The following is an 18,247-nucleotide window of genomic DNA, read 5'->3' on the forward strand; positions in this document are numbered from 1 at the left end:
ATTATGTTGTTATGAGCCAAGAAAATCATAATCCCTAAAATAATTAAATCTCCTATTTTTTCTATTTTTAGTTTGAACCCAAGAATCCCAATTGCTCAGCCATAGCATCCCCACCCGCCTCAGCACCTAGTGTCCCAATTTCATTTCCCTCGTTTATCAAATCTTCCCAGAACCCACCCTTCATCAATTGGCTTACAATCCCTTTTTTCCAAAGATTTTCCCTCCATGATCACTTGAGGTTTTTGCATACTCAATGCCAAATTTTCAACCTCATAATCACAAAATCTTGGAATTTCCCCATACTCTTGAAGCTCTAGCTTAAAATAAAAATCCCCCTCGCCAATTTGCCCAATTCGAATTACATCATTTTTGTGTGCGTTTTCTTCACTTTCTTGGTTTAACTCTTGAAACCCAATATTGGCCGAACTAGTACTTTCCCCTTCTTGGAAGACTAGTTCTTCAACCCCAACTGCATGCATCTTGTGACACATGGTCTAGTATTGCTCTTCTCCTAATTTTGTAGGTCATTACTTTCTCAAGTTCTCTTCTCTTGCCTTTGTGCTGCAACATTTTTTGCAAGAGAGTGGGGTTTTGTAAAGCTTTTGCCAAGAAACTCATAGTTTGATTTTGCTTCATTTCTGTCCCTTTAAGCCTTTGTTCCATCTTCTTTAGACATGACAAAGTGCTTTGTTGTTGCTGCCTAAGTTCCAGTAATTCCATCATTAGAACTTGATTGTTGCGTCTCAAACGATCAATTTCTGCATCTAATCCAACACTTCCCACCTCGACGCACGTTCCTAAACTTTGATTCGATGTTTGAGAATTTGAATATTGTGTCTTTCTTCTAACGATATTTTTTAGAAGATCCTTATGTCCCTTCAAAAACCCTTCATTTGCGAACTCCCACTTGTCTGGATCAACCTTCCTAAAGCCCTGGAAAATCACATTTATTCATAATATAGAAGGTGTAGAAGTATTGTGAAATATAAATTTAAAATGCAGAATTTGATGAAAACTCTATGCATCTAGGATTTGGCTTTTTAAATTCATTCAACGAAATTTAATTAATTAATTAAGCAGGTCTATTCAAAGAATTAACTCCGATCCGTAATAAAAACTACATTGGAAGATATTAAGTTTTTAACAATCGGTGTCGATTTTTAAGCTATTAAAAAGTAAGTAATTACGTACGAAGATCCCATTTAAAATTTATACTTCTATTTCTGCAGTATCACACTTACTTATTTAATGAATCTTTCTACAAGATTAGATCGAATTATACTAAATAGGAGGAACTAATATCTTTTTCGGAATAAAAAAAATTGCGAAAAAGAGATAAAAGATAGAATATTACTCACATAAGTATTAAGCTGCCTCACAAAACTTGAGAAATTATTGTGCTTGAAGTACTGTGGGAGAAGATTCATTGCAAATGTTGGAGGATCCCAAACAATGAAACTATTATTACCTTGACTCCACGAAACGAATTCATTCGTACTTGGATCGTCAACAAAATCATAAGTTTTGCTGAGAAATGGCGGGGGACCGGTCTCGACTCTCGAGTAAAGCCTCCAATGTTTGAGGGATCAGCTTCTCGTTATCCCAGTATAGCAATGAGCTTGATCCAACATACCCCTCTTTTATGGAACCTATAGAACGATTCATAGATTTTTGAGGGACTTTTTCAGATAACAAGATCGGTAATAAAATATTTTTGTGTAATTAAAATGTAAGAAATATGACACATGAAGTATCGTGTAGGAATTGACGACGGCCATTGCCTACATAATTTGACGAAACTTGTGTACGCAACCTCAACTTTAGAAAATTGAGATGCGTACACGTTTCTTCTTTTAACATTCAGACTCCCGATTTTCTCGTTGATGGTATGAGATGCCTATAAATATAGACGATTGAGGTCCCTAAGCACACACACTTCATAAGAAAAATACACCATTTACAGAGAGCGTAAAGTGCTTAGAAGGCTTCAACCGAGAAGAAAAGCAGAGAATTTCAAAGTTTTCAATGGCCGGAGGTAATACTCGATCTGCTTCCGCATATATTATATATATGTTTATATATACGTAAAAAAACATGATTTTGAGAAAAATCTCTAACATTTGGTATCAGAGCCGTGATAACTCTGCCTTGAAAATATTTGATTTCATATCATAAAATTTTAGGAAAAGAATTTTAAGTTTTACTTAAGAAACTTAAAATTAAAGATCAGATAAAACAATATTAAGAAGCTTACCTTATAATTTTGTTCTGGGTTGAAATCTTGAAAATCGAAGAAGGTTTCTGAAATTTGATAGCCGGAGAGAAATTGCCGAATGTTGAAAATGATTCTGGCTTCAATACTGAATTGTGAATGTGTAAATCAACGTGTATGTGATGGAGACAATAGAATTAAAGCATTGTCGATAATCATTATTTTTTTTTAATTAAAAAAAATTAATGTTGCGGGACCCACAATTTGATAATTGATTCATGTGCCGGCAATGTTTCACTTTAATTTTTAAATTAATGCGGGACCCACGATAATAATTTAGTTTTTAATTATTATTATTGTTTTTAAAATAAAAATAATAAAAATAATAAATAAATAAATAAATAATTAATGTGTTATTAAGTTATATGTATAATTCGGTATATACATATAGCATTTGGTTAAATAATTGAACACATTAAAATAATTTCAAGTTCGATTTTAATACATGTTTAGAAATTATTTTTGCATATTAGATAAAATGTCAAATATTATGGATAAGTGTTTGATGTGTACATGCAAATTTAATATTATACTTGCATTTATTTTTGAAGTTTTTTAAATACAAATTGTATTGAAAAATATTTTGGTAAATCAATATTCACATTATGTTAATATTAAATTATATTGAGTTGTTTATAATTTGAAATGAACATATCAAGTAAGTTGTGAATATAATATTATAAAATATTTCAGATATTCACAAATGAACAAATAATCCTCACTTTATCACAACTCCGATAAAAGAGAAAAACTGATAAGGAGCCCACATTTTCACGTAAATGTGATCCTCACTTTATCACTACTCTGATTGAAGAGAAAAACTGATGGGAAATATATTTGTTCATATTAAGTAAAAATGTGAATATAAAGTTATTTAATGAAAAATTTTGGCTTATAAAGATTCACATAAATGTGGATAATTAAGTTGAATAATAATTATAAGTTGACATGAGAAAACATGATATGGGGAAATTATTCATAGATCGGTTTAAATTGCCTTGACTAGCCACTGATCTCCCTGAAGAATGTTGCTCTGACTAGGAGTTAGGTATTTAAAGGGCCTTAGCACTACCTATCTTTCCTGAGAGCACTCTTGGAAAATGTTGATTATGTTACTAAATAATTATTAGATAAAGTATTAAAGTAAAGCCAAAATTTTGTCTGGTGAACCGTATAATTTTAAATAATTAACGAATAGCCACAGCATCCTTAATTATGGAAAATTATGCATTAAGTGGATTTGGATCACATAATGGACAACAATTGTAATTAATTATATAAACATAATAAATTTTACCCCACAGAGATTTTTATTATATTTATATAACTAATTAGATTAAAATATCAAATTATATTTTTCTTAATTTACCCACAGGAGTTAAGGAAAATACATTTTTGATAGTTTTATCATAAAGTTACAGAAAAATCTTATTGAATTAAAATTTTAGCCCACAGGCAAATTTTATGTCACTAGATTTTTAAAACATGAATTACATTGGTAAAACATGATATTGTCTCAAAATTTTAAGCATATGATATTTTGTGCAGTTATGCAATCTGCGAGTTTTTCTGATATGAAATCTGACATTCCCGAACTAAAGGGCGATAACTATAAAATATGGAAAGAAAAAATTCTTCTTCAATTAGGGTGGATGGATATTGATTATGCTATACGGAAAGACGAACCATCTGCTATTACTGAAAACAGCATTCCGGATGATGTTGATCTTTATGAAACATGGGAGCGATCTAATCGACTCTGTGTAATGTTCATAAAGACCAAAATCTCTGCTGACATGCGTGGTTCTGTCGACCAGCATAATAATGTCAAAGAATTACTGAAGGCTATTGATGAACAATTTCAGTCTTCAAATAAGGCACTAGCAAGCACCCTAATTATGGAATCCTCTTCATTAAGGCTCACCGGTGTGAGAGGTGTGCGAGAGCACATAATGAAAATGTGGGACATAGCGGCTCGACTCAAGATACTTGAAGTGGAAATGTCAGAAACTTTTCTTGTGCACTACATTTTATGCACTCTTCCACAACAATATGGACCCTACAAAATTTCCTACAACACACATAAAGATAAATGGTCAATCAATGAATTAATGACCATGTGTGTTCAAGAGGAAGGAAGGTTGTTAATGGAAACGAGTGATAATGTATTTATGACTACACAAGGAAAGTATAAGAAGCAAGCCAAAGTAAAGGGAAAAGGGAAAGGAATAATTCCACCTCAACCTGACATTAAGAAAGAATCCAAGTGTTTCTTCTGTAAAAAGACGGGACACATGAAGAAGGATTGCAATAAATTTAAGGATTGGCTTGAAAAGAAAGGTATTCCTAATTCATTTGTCTGTTATGAATCTAATATGGTTGATATGATTTATAACACATGGTGGATTGATTCTGGTTCTACAATCCATGTTACAAATACCTTGCAGGGTATGCAAAACCTAAGGAAGCCAATAGAAAATGAGCGGAGCATCTATTCAGGAAACAAGATGTCTTCGCATGTGGATGCTATTGGGACTTGCTGCCTAGTGTTGAATAGTGGTTATATATTAAAAATAAAAAAGACATTTTATGTTCCTAGTTTTTCTAGGAATTTAATTTCGGTTTCAAAACTTGTACCCCTTGGTTATTCATTTCATTTTTTGAATAAATCAATAAATTTGTTTTATAAATCAAATCTTATTGGAAATGGTACAATGGTTGATGGTCTTTTCTCTATTTCTTTACAAAATAATAACACCACTATGCATGTTCAAGGAAGTATTAAAAGATGTGTTATAAATGAAGATTCCTCTATATTATGGCATCGGAGATTGGGACACATCTCCATAGAGAGAATTAAAAGATTAGTAAATGATGGAGTACTCAGTACTTTAGATTTTACTGATTTTGATACTTGTGTGGACTGTATTAAGGGAAAGCAGACCAATAAGTCTAAAAAGGGTGCCAAGAGGAGTATTGAAATATTAGAAATCATACATTCAGATATTTGTTGTCGAGATATGGACATGCAAAGTCCGAAATACTTCATCTCTTTCATTGATGATTACTCACGATACATGTATATCTACATGCTTCATAATAAAAACGAAGCACTTGAAGCCTTTAAGGTTTTTAAGGCTGAAGTGGAGAAGCAATGTGGAAAACATATTAAGATCGTGAGAACAGATAGAGGTGGAGAATATTACGGTAGATACACTGAGAATGGACAAGCACCTGGTCCGTTTGCGAAGTTTCTCCAAGAACAAGGGATTGTTGCCCAATATACTATGCCTGGTTCTCCGGACCAAAATGGCGTAGCTGAGAGGAGAAACCGAACATTATTGGACATGGTGAGGAGCATGTTTAGTAGCTCTAAACTTCCTAAACCCTTGTGGACTGAAGCTCTTAAGACAGTTGTGTATATATTAAACCGAGTTCCAACCAAGGCTATCCCAAAAACGCCATTTGAGTTATTTAAAGGTTGGAAACCGAGTTTGCAACATATACGCGTTTGGGGTTGTCCTTCTGAAATAAGAGTTTACAACCCACATGAAAAGAAACTGGACCCAAGAACTATAATTGGATATTTCATTGGGTATGCCGAAAAATCCAAAGGGTACAGATTCTATTGTCCATCTCACAACACTAGAATTGTGGAATCAAGAAATGCAAAATTTCTTGAAAATGACTTGATTAGTGGGAGTGATCATGACATAGTTTTTGAGAATGATCACATTAATGCACAATCCTCTTATTCAAATGACAGATTGATTGTTATTCACACCCCTCAAGACCAAATGGGTGTTAGACAACCAGTTATTGAAGTTCCACAAATCGCTGATGAAAATCCAGTGGATCAAGTTGTTAATGAAGAACAACAAGAAATTGTTGATCAACCAAACAACCTTAGGAGATCTACTAGAATAAGAAGATCAGCAATATCTAGTGATTAGGTTGTGTATTTACAAGAATCAGATTTTAACATCGGGGTCGAAAATAATCCTGAAACGTTATCACAAGCCATGAGTTGTAATGAGTCAAAACTATGGTTTAATGCTATGAAAGAAGAGATGAATTCTATGGCAGTTAATGGAGTCTGAAATCTTTTTCAGTTTCCTGATGGTGTAAAAGCCATTGGATTTAAATGGGTCTTCAAAACAAAGAAAGACTCATTAGGCAACATTGAAAGGTATAAAGCAAGACTCGTTACTAAAGGATTCACTCAGCAGGAAGGAATCGATTATAAGGAGACTTTTTCTCCTGTATCTAAAAAAGATTCTCTTCGTATCATTCTAGCATTGGTTGCTCATTTTAACTTTGATTTGCAACAAATGGATGTGAAAACAGCTTTCCTCAATGGAGAACTAGAGGAAGAGGTTTATATGAAACAACCTGAAGGATTCTTCTCTAGTAATGGTGAGCAATTGGTTTGTAAGCTTAAGAAATCTATATATGGATTGAAACAAGCTTCCCGTCAATGGTATTTAAAATTTCATGATGTTATCTCTTCATTCGGATTAGTTGAGAACCCCATGGATCAATGTAAATACCAGAAGGTCAGTGGGAGCAAGATTTGGTTCCTTATTCTATATGTGGATGATATATTAATTGCAACCAACGACAAAGGTTAGTTATATGAGGTGAAACAATTACTCCCTAAAAACTTTTATATGAAGGATATGGGCGATGCATCTTATGTCATTGGCATTAAGATACATAGAGACAGAATTCGAGGTATTCTAGGTCTGTCTCAAGAAACCTATATCAACAAAGTTTTAGAGAGATATCGGATGAAAGATTGTTCACAAAGTATAGCTCCTGTTGTGAAAGGCGATAAATTCAATTTGAGCCAATGCCCAAAGAATGATCTAGAGCGGAAACAAATGAAAAACATTCCTTATGCTTCTGCTGTCGGAAGCTTAATGTATGCTCAGGTTTGCACTAAACCTGACATTGCATTTGTTGTTGGGATGTTGGGAAGATATCAGAGTAATCCAGGTTTAGACCATTGGAAAGCTGCAAAGAAAGTCATGAGGTACCTTCAAGGGACCAAAGATTATATGCTTATGTTCAGACGAACTGAGAATTTTGAAGTAATTGGCTACTCTGATTCAGATTACGCTGGCTGCATTGATTCACGAAAATCCACTTCAGGATATATTTTTATGCTAGCTGGTGGAGCTGTATCTTGGAGAAGTGCAAAGCAGACATTGACTGCTACTTCCACTATGGAAGCTGAGTTTGTAGCTTGTTTTGAGACAACCTCACATGGTGTATGATTGAAGAGTTTCATTTCAGGGCTTAGAATTATGGATTCTATATCTAAGCCATTAAGAATATATTGTGACAATTCAATTGCTGTTTTTATGGCTAAAAATAACAAAAGTGGTAGTCGAAGCAAGCATATCGACATTAAGTATTTAGCCATACGAGAACGTGTTAAAGATAAGAAGTTACTTATCGAGCACATTAGTACTGAATTGATGATTGCGGATCCTTTAACTAAGGGCATGCCACCATTGAAATTTAAGGATCATACAGAAAGAATTGGACTTGGTTCCTTTATATAATTTTGTTGTAAGAACAAATTAATGAAACTATGATGTGATATTTTCTCATATTTGTTGTACACACATTCATTGATTTGAGAAATATCAATAAAGTTGGACCTTGAATAAACATAAGGTTTATTCATTAAGTTATACAGTTTGAGATACATAATGCATTGTAATACATGGAAGATAATATTCGTTTTAAGATTATCTATCGCCATGATTCATGTATTTTGTTTTCTTCTATGGTAAATGAGAAATATGTGTCAAGTGGGAGAATGTAAGAAATATGACACATGAAGTATCGTGTAGGAATTGGCGACGGCCATTGCCTACATAATTTGACGAAACTTGTGTACGCAACCTCAACTTTAGAAAATTGAGATGCGTACACGTTTCTTCTTTTAACATTCCGACTCCCGATTTTCTCGTTGATGGTATGAGATGCCTATAAATAGAGACGATTGAGATCCCTAAGCACACAANATAAGAAGATCGAGAGCGTTAATTCAAACAAGATGAAAAGATATGATAATAAAAAGATATATATATATATATATATAGGGTTTTAACATAAGAAGATCGAGAGCGTTAATTCAAACAAGATGAAAAGATATGATAATAAAAAGATATATATATATATATATATAGGGTTTTAACATAAGAAGATCGAGAGCGTTAATTCAAACAAGATGAAAAGATATGATAATAAAAAGATATATATATATATATATATAGGGTTTTAACATAAGAAGATCGAGAGCGTTAATTCAAACAAGATGAAAAGATATGATAATAAAAAGAAGAAATCTCTTTTTTCATCGTTTTCTTCAAGAAAAAAATGAAGGGATATAATTACTTTTGATTCTGAAAAACAAACAGATTAACAATTGACAGCATATAAAAGTGTGGAGATGGAGGAGGCTAGGTTTCGGGAAAGATGGAGTAAAGATTTAAATAGAATAGGGTGTTGAATTATTTATTGGCAACATGCATTAATTTATACATTATTCAGGACAGGTGTTGATTAATAATTTAAATAGATGGAAACTTGATTAAGTTATTATGATGTATATGCATTTCTATTAATCTGATATTTTATATTTTATAAATTTTGTGTTGGTGAATACATATATATTGTAAAATATAGGTTATCATAGCTAGTTTTTCGAATTTCTTTGGAATTTCCAGCTTTTTGCATCGTTTTATTTGTAACTTTATGCTCACTTTCAACCGTACGTAATGGCAAAATTGTTAGAGTAGATGCCCTGCAAGTCAACTGTTGACTAGGGATTTTATTGACTCAGTTGTAAAGAACAATCTTTATTTTAATATAATTCATTATTTCATGGTTTGTTATTTTTTTATCTGTATACCCATGATTTCAAACATAGATAAAGACCTTGATTATACTTTAATACAAATGAATCGTAATTCGATGTTGAAACTCATTTGTAAACACTGTATGATCTAAATTCGTTCCTAGTCGATTCAGCCGCCTAAAACGTGGATAAAGGTCGCTTGAGCTCGAGACTAGCATCTGTGATGTTGTGTACTGCGTTTCTTGGTAAGGGCATAGAGATGTCCAAACATACAGATGGGTAGTCATATGATGATTATACCGAACAACCCTCCCTCGGACTTTCCAAGTGGTTATCATTCATCGAGAGGATAAGTCCGTGGTTATGATTGTACACCATTAGTCCTTACGACCCGGGACAACACTGAGGCTCTATATGCTAGGGCTGTGCTTTGACTCGTTTACCGACTCCAGGAGAGTCATCAGGTGGCGAGGTTGGGTATAGTTGCGACACATATAGGAGCCAGTGCATTGTAGTCGGGGATTCACCGCTCACCTACAGGTGTGGATATCCTATGTGATCTAATGTAATAATAGTGCATGGAATCTCTGGCCAGAGTATGAGATGTACGTTGAAGAAGGAGTTCTCCAATAGTACACGCGATGCCACTGTTATAGTTATCACATAGTTATCGAATTAATATGCAACCCTCGATGAACCAATGGTTGCAGATTCGATCGGGATATATGAGATGAAGGGACCGTACTGTACGTTAATCATAATCGACTGGTTCTTGCAGGCACTATCAGTGATACCTAGGGGATCATGGGGCGATGCTACTAGACGCTCTTACCATGATCCGATGGGTGCAATCAGAAATGAGTTCTGACATTCTTAATCAAGGTGTTGATGAAAAGAATGGGGCTAACTAGGGTAAGCCCGAATAAAGGATTATGTCCTGAATCACAAAGAGTTGTGAACCCACGGCTAGCTGTATCCCTGAACCATTGAGGGTCACACAAGTACTGGATTGTTTGTTCCCGTTGAGAGAATAAATTCAAGAAGTTGAATTTATATTATATAGTAAATTCAAGGAGTTGAATTTATGATAATTAAATTTTGAGAGAATAAATTCAAGTAGTTGAATTTATAAAATTTGAGAATTTGATTTATTAAACTCAAATGTTGGGTTTATTAAATATTAAATTTTGGAAGTGATAAAAATTCAATGAGTTGAATTTATAATTTAAATAATAAATTCAAATGTTGAATTTATAATGTATTTAATTTATTAAGCTCAAAAGTTGAGTTTATTTATTAATAAATTAAATAAGGTGGGTATGTTTAATGGGCTTGTAAGAGTACAAGTCCATCATAATAAATAATTAAAGTTTTAATAGGCCTTGATTAAATTAATTAAACTAGTTGGACTAGCCCAATTAATTAAATCAAGCCCATTAATGTTAATTATGTCATTAGGCTATTATTTAATTATAAATAATACATGTTGATTACAAAACCCTAGCCCACCCCACCACATGATTTACGTCTCCCACTTTCAAAAAGAAAAAAAAATTGCCTCTTTGGTTTTTTCTTTCCAAGGTTGAGCCGCCTCTCGTTTTAGTCTCCAACGTAAAATCTCTTCCAAATTTTCTAGTGCAATTTGGAAGAGGAACATAACATCCAGTCGTGGACTTGATAGGAGGATTTCATCGAAGAAAGTTCGTAGGGAATCAACAAGAGCTAATCCGTTTATACCGGATTAGTTGGAGTCCAGTGATTTAATTCACAAAGGTATAATTCTTTAAACATCCTATGCATGTTTAATTCCTGAAAACCATACGAGTGTCCAAAAGAATTATTTTGTTTTCAAAATAAAATAAAAATTTTAAACTTCCGCTGCGTTTGGGCACGTAGAAAACCGAGATCCAACAAAAATTAGTTTTATTTTCATTTGTTGAAATTTTCGTTCTAGATTTCATCATTTTTCAAAAATTAGTTTTCATGTTTTTCGACGTTTACTCAGAGATATTAGAACGGACCATTAAATCAGGGTACATAATCACGTTATTAGAAGTTATATTTTTCTACGTTATATTGCATTTTACTTTGGCACACATCCTGCTTGACACGTACGTAAATTAATTTATACAAACATATAAGAAGAAGATTAAACTTTGTTGGGATCGGATTAAAGTTTAGAGGGAATAAATAAATTCTTTAAAAAAATTTCTAAACTTTAAACGTTCTTAATATTTTTTAGGTTGTTAAGAAATATTCTTGAACAACTAGTTTTGTTGAACCACTGAAAAGTTAATAAAGGCAGAAACGGTTCGACTTGACTAGTTATGAAATATTTAATACAATAGATATTTTAACAAGAAATGACTTTAAATATGATATGCAAAAATATAAGATGCGTAATGAAATTAGAGAGGTATTTTTATTGATTTTTGGATATAACACTTCTATATCATCTTTTCTTTCACTTAGAAAGGTTTCCACTAAAAAAATTTGGTTTTACAATGTCTTTAAACAACCCACCTCGGTTAGAATTTATCACTGCCTAAGCTGAAACTCTTAGTGGTCACTTCACAAAATCTGGATGTTTAACAACCCTTAGTTCACCAGAAAACAAAAAATAATAATAATAATAACTCAACGGTCAGCTTGACGACTTGAGTTAATAGTGAAACACAGAATGATCCTTGGAGATCTAATATGATATGCACTGTGCTCGAAGTTATTGGAAATATGCAGATTTTGAGATAATAATATAGTTGAAAAACTCCAACGATCATCTATACTGTTAACTGAAAGAGTCGACATCTCACTTTCCGTCATCTTACGTATAATTAAATACTCATTTAATGCTTCTTTTGCTTTTAAGACTTTAAGCTTCTTTCTTTGGAAAAATCTGACATGTCATGGCCAAAATAGGTAGCTTTCTTTCATTCGGGAGCTAATAAGATACCGTGTAATCATTCTAAATACAACAGTTGTTGAACGACTTGATTTGCAATATCCTATTTGAAATTACACAATTTTGACTGGTTGCATTGCAGTTGGAGTTTCAACGGTTTGAACACGTGTACTATAAAGGTACTTTGATCGGATTAAAATAAACAGGGGCTTGACTTTCTTGCCAAAACGGTTTGAACTTCAAATGTTCTTGGTACATTGTAACGTTCGAAAAACCAACCTACGTAAACCACATGCATGCAAATTATTTGAATTACTTAATTGCTTTATTTAACTGATTTTAAATACTTGCATTATATTTATTAAATGATTAAAGGTATAATTACATGATTAAATGATTATATGACATGATTTCATGAAATTGAAGGATTTTACCTGAATATTTCTATAATAGGCAGTGAAAAGAGACCGGGGACGACCAAGACAAGAATAATTATTTTTCATTAAATAATTGCAAGGCTTCCTACTATGATTAAAAATGATTTAATTTTCCTAAAAATGTTAGAGTTCGAATTATTTTACGAGTCGAACTCGATTTTTCACGGGAAGCCGGTTTAGGGCACACAATGAGTCTTAAAAGATCAAAAATATTATTTTTAGGAAACTAAATTTATAAACATTTATGTTTTAATTAAATAAGAGTTATTATGCCAAATTTAATTATTTAAATTAGGCTCAATTGTCCTTAAGGTTGCAAGCCCAAAACTCAAGCCCATTAGCATCTTGATTAAATCTATAAATATGTTACATAGGCTTTCAAAACCCCATATTTCAGCCTCAATTCAGCCGAAAACACACAGCACACACACTAGAAATTTCGAGAAAAAGGTTGGGAAGGAAATCAAGGAGTCTTCGTCGTCCGGTCGTCCAACGTCGCACCCTCGCCAACGATCGATTATTCTAGCGTTTTAAATGCAAAGACACGTTCTCTAAAATTTTTAAAAACATCATACAAATCATAATATGTGTGTTTAATTGATTATGCATGAAAAAATATAGGGGTTCGATTAATTTTACGAGATGATATGTATTTTCAATGTTTTTACGATATTTTTATGCAAATACGAAATATGTTATGATTCCCAACAAGTACGCTGCCAATACAAGATGAAATATTGTTAAAACATGATTGAATTAAAAGGAAAACAAGGCTGGAATCATCGCATGACAAGGGTTAGGAGTCCTAGGGGTTTGCTAGGACAATTTTCATGCATGGCTTTGTTTAGGTGTCGGCTATTGTGCATGGGTTGTTGGGGCTCGGCCAGAGCTGGGTCAGGGTCAGGGTCAGGGTTGGTCTTGGTCTAGGGTTGGTTTGTGTCCTAGGGTGGCTAGGGGTCAAGGGAGTGGCTAGGGAAGAGTCCTAGTGAACTAGGACTCTCCCCCCACGCTCGGTTTTGACAGCAGCAGCCATGGAAGCTTGCGGCTGGCCTGGGGGCAAGCCAGGGTGGTCCATCAAGGTCCAAGGGAGATGGGAAGGGGTCGGGCCAGGGGTTGGTGCAGGTGGGTGCACTGTTGGCTCGTGGGAAGCGTGAGGAAGCATTATAGCGTGCACACAGCCTGCGCTTGCTTCAGGCGGCTCATGCGTGGGTTCAAGGGCTGGGATGGGCTTTGGTTGGGTCTGGGCGTGGTCCAGGGTTGGTTAGGGTCAGGTGGGCTCGGTGGTGGCTCGGCTGGAAGAGTCCTATACTAACTAGGAGTCCTAGTGCAACTAGGATACACACATACACACATGCGTGCAATCGGGTTGAGGGGTAGGAGTGTTTGAGCGAGCTATGGTCTAGTTCTATGGGCTGGGCTTGGTCTAGGAGCAAAACGGACATTTTACATTTGAAAATTACGTAAATGCTTGGCAGCGTTCCGAAGGATCATAATTAATGTTAAACGATATTTTATGATTTAAAATGATGATTTTGATGTAAATATGATATTCTATGATTTATGGATATTTTATGATTTATGGTAAAAGATGTGCAATTTTCACTGTCTAAAATGATATTTTTGTAAAGTTATGATGATTTATGATTTTAAAACAAAAAGAAAAATATTTTGAGGGATGTGAATTGACTGTGACAAATAATATATGATTTTGTGGAGATGACGTAAGGGTCAAGACCACAGAGGGAGTCCATATTCGGGCCAAGGCCCAGAGGGACCCCGTCTATGGGAAAAGGTCCAAGAGGGACCCCGACGATCGTATTTTCATGGTTGAGCCTAGTGCCCACCTCCATGGACCATGTGGAGCTAAGACTGCAGTCGACCGAAGGATAAAAGCTAGTCACTTTCAAAGATCAAACTTCACCCAAATGATAAAGGATTGAAAGCTTTACGATTAAAATGATTTATGATATATGATTTATGCTTAAAAGCATTTTAAATTATTTAATTATGCTTAAATGATTTTTAAATAATTTTAAATGGATTATTTATGTTTAAAAGCTATTTTAAAATAAAAGTATGATTTTTAAATACTTGTGATTGTATATATATTATTTGCTACTCATGTTAAGAACATGTTGAGTCATTAGACTCACTAAATTTGTATGATGCATGATTTGATGATATATGGGAGGCGCTGACGATTGAGTGGATCGAGTGCAGCAGTACACTCCCGAGAGATTTTTATGTTTCCGCACGAGCTTGGTAGATGAAATATTTAAAAGATTTAAGTTAACGATTTTATTAGAGATATTTTTATGCTTTAATTTTTTGTTAGTTTATCTTTTTAAAGGTCGACGCATGACTTTTGGTTAGTTGATGATTTATGATTTATTTTACGCACTTGAGATTTTAGATGTTAAATATTTATGATCTATGAATATGTTAAGTTATGTTATTTAGTATTTTCGAGTTTATGATTTTAAAAAAAAGTCGAGGTCGTTTCAGTTGGTATCAGAGCCAAGGTTTCCTTAAAAGGTTGTGTACTGTCACTCCGAGAAGCTCAAGAAGTAATGCCTCAAGTATGTGAGTTTTTACTGCTTTAAATTTTATATGCTAAAGAATAAATGCTTTTATGATGCATGGATTAGGAGGTTGGATGTATTGTCCTAAATTTTAAATGCTTGCATAATTTGGAAACCTAGGGATTGCACGTTCTTAATTAATTAAATGGCAGTTATGTTTAAATTTGCATTATAAATGATTTTAAGGATTAAACCTGCATGGTTGCATGATCTTTTTGTGTAAAATATAAGATACTTTAGAATTTTCATGCATGTTACGATGTGAAATACGAAATTATATGATTTTCATGAATGCTGGCTTTGTGGTGTAATTAGGCATGTTTAAGTATTTGGTTAAGGGGCTTTAGGAAAGGTTGAAAATGATTTGACTATATTAATTTTAGATTTTAGTATTGATGTTCTACTTTTTGAGACATAAGTTAATCACGAAAATTGTGGACGTTTTTGAGACATATAGATTTTCTAAGAAAATACTGATGATTCGTGGTTACTAGTTGACTTAATGTTTGAGAATTATACATAAAGAATAGTGATTCCAAGACTGAGATTATCTTTAGAAGTATCAAAATGTATAATTTGGGATTTTAGATTTTTGATGGAAAGATAAGATTGGTTATGAGAATTGATTTTGGGTTTAATAAGCTTAAAATTATTGGAAGTTATGCTATGTGAAACCTATAGAATGGAATTAGAAATGCCAAGAACTTATGGGTTAATGGTAGAATTTTCAAAATTTATGACCAAATAGATAATTTTCGAGGAAATTAGGAATTAATTTTGCAATTGTTAAGAAATTTGGAGACCAGCTTAGCAATAAGTGAGAATTGAATAGGTTAAATGATAGGAATTTTCGAGGATTTAGGCTTAAAATGGGTTTTATTATATGGGTAGAAGATCGATATTGGATATTTTGGGTTTTATGGTTTAACATTACTCGAAAATTAAGATTTTGCAACAATGCTAATATTGGGATTTAAAGCCTTAGCACACATTGATTTCAATAAGTTTAAGAAAAGATGCTGTTGGGATTTTAATGTTGACGTATAATAGGTTGATGAACATCTTGGGTATGATATAAGTAAGTTGCAATTCGCAAACGAGGATCTTGAAGACAAATTTAATTAGGATCGAGGAGACATAAGGACAACCTAAAACTTATTTTTATCAGAGTGGCGCAGCAGAAACATGGATTATTTTGATACTAGAACTAAGAGTTTAAACTTTTAATTACCAAGGATATGTCAATTTCGAGGACGAAATTCCATTTAAGGGGGAGGGGGGAAGATTTCTAACGTCCGAAAAACCAACCTACGTAAACCACATACATGCAAATTATTTTAATTGCTTAATTGTTTTATTTAATTGATTTTAAATACTTTCATGATATTTATTAAATGATTAAAGGTATGATTGCATGACTAAATGATTATATGACATGATTTCATAAAATTGAAGGATTTTACCCGAATATTTCGATAATAGGCAAGGGAAAAGAGACCGAAGACGACCAAAACAAGAATAATTATTTTTCATTAATAATTTCAAAGCTTCCTAATATGATTAAAAATGATTTAATTTTCCTAAAAATGTTAGAGTTCGAATTATTTTACGAGTCGAGCTCGATTTTTCTCGGGAAGCCGGTTTTGGACAAATAATGAGTTTTAAAAGATCAAAAATATTATTTTTGGGAAACTAATTTTATAAACATTTATGTTTTAATTAAATAAGTGTTATTAAGCAAAATTTAATTAATTATATAAATATGTTACATAGGCTTTCAAAACCCCATATTTCAGCCTCAATTCAGTCGAAAACACACAGCACACACACTAGAAATTTCGGGAAAAAGGTTGGGAAGGAAATCAAGGAGTCTTCGTCGTCCGGTCGTCCAACGTCGCACCCTCGCCAACGATCGATTATTCGGACGTTTTAAACGCAAAGGCACGTTCTCTAAACTTTTTAAAATCATCATACAAATCATAATATGTGTTTAATTAATTATGCATTAAAAAATATAGGGGTTCGATTAAATTTACGGTATGATACATATTTTCAACGTTTTTACGATGTTTTTACGCAAATATGAAACATGTTATGATTCCTAACGAGTACACCGCCAATACACGATGAAATATGGTTAAAACATGATTGAATTAAAAGGAAAACAAGGATGGAATCATCGCATAACAAGGGTTAGGAGTCCTAGGGGTTTGCTAGGACAATTTTCATGCATGGCTTGGTTTAGGTGTCAGCTACTATGCATGGGCTGTTGGGGCTCGGTCAGGGTCAGGTTTGGTCTTGGTATAGGACTGGGTCGGGTCCTAGGGCGGCTAGGGGTCAAGGGAGTGGCTAGAGAAGAGTCCTAGTTAACTAGGACTCTCCCCCATGCTCGGTTTTGACAGCAGCAGCCATGGAGGCTTGCGGCTGGCCTGGGGGCGAGCCAGGGTTGTCCATAAGGGTCCAGGAGATGGGAAGGGGTCGGGCCAGGGGTTGGTGGAGGTGGGTGCGTTCTTGGCTCGTGGGAAGCGTGAGGAAGCATTATAACGTGCGCGCAGCCTGTGCTTGCTTCAGGAGACTCGTGCGTGGGTTCAAGGGCTGGGCTGGGCTGGGCTGGTGTTCGGTTGGGTCTGGGCATGATCCAGGGTTGGTTAGAGTCAGGTGGGCTCGGTGGTGGCTCAGCTGGAAGAGTCTTAGGCTAACTAGGAGTCCTAATGCAACTAGGATACACACATACACACATGCATGCAATCAGGTTGAGGGGCAGGAGTGTTTGAGCGAGCTAGGGTCTGGTTCTATGGGCTGGGCTTGGTTAGTGGGTTGGCTCGGGTTTGACTCGAGGTGGCTCGACCATGTCTTGACTAACTGGGAGATGGCTCGGGTTGTGCATATAAGGGTCAATTTCGAGATTTAAATAAGAAAAATTGGAACCATGGGTTCACGGGTGTGGTTCATGGCTCACAATGGTAGTTTAGGTAATAAAAATGTTATGTTTAAAATTTGGGATCAAAATATGGAGTTTTAAAGTTATTCGGGATTAATCGCTTCACAAATCGTTAATTAAAGAATTAATTGAAAAGTCTAGATTTAAGCTTATTAAAATTATGAAAAATTAGATTTAAGCTTAATTAATTATTTGGAATATGCCCATGTCCTTAAATACGAGACTCATATTCAGCAACA

At 34.1% G+C, this 18,247-nt stretch overlaps 1 protein-coding gene across 1 annotated transcript; it reads right to left on the bottom strand.

Moving 5' to 3' along the window:
• Positions 1-459: 459 nt before the first annotated feature.
• LOC140961693 (heat stress transcription factor A-6b-like) lies at positions 460-1,665 on the bottom strand. Its single transcript, XM_073420354.1, is given in 3 exon segments — positions 460-933; positions 1,359-1,547; positions 1,549-1,665. Coding segments are annotated over 3 exon segments (780 nt in total).
• Positions 1,666-18,247: the final 16,582 nt, after the last annotated feature.

The sequence above is a fragment of the Primulina huaijiensis genome, chromosome 16 (genome assembly GCF_012295235.1).
Source record: "Primulina huaijiensis isolate GDHJ02 chromosome 16, ASM1229523v2, whole genome shotgun sequence".
NCBI lineage: Eukaryota > Viridiplantae > Streptophyta > Magnoliopsida > Lamiales > Gesneriaceae > Primulina > Primulina huaijiensis.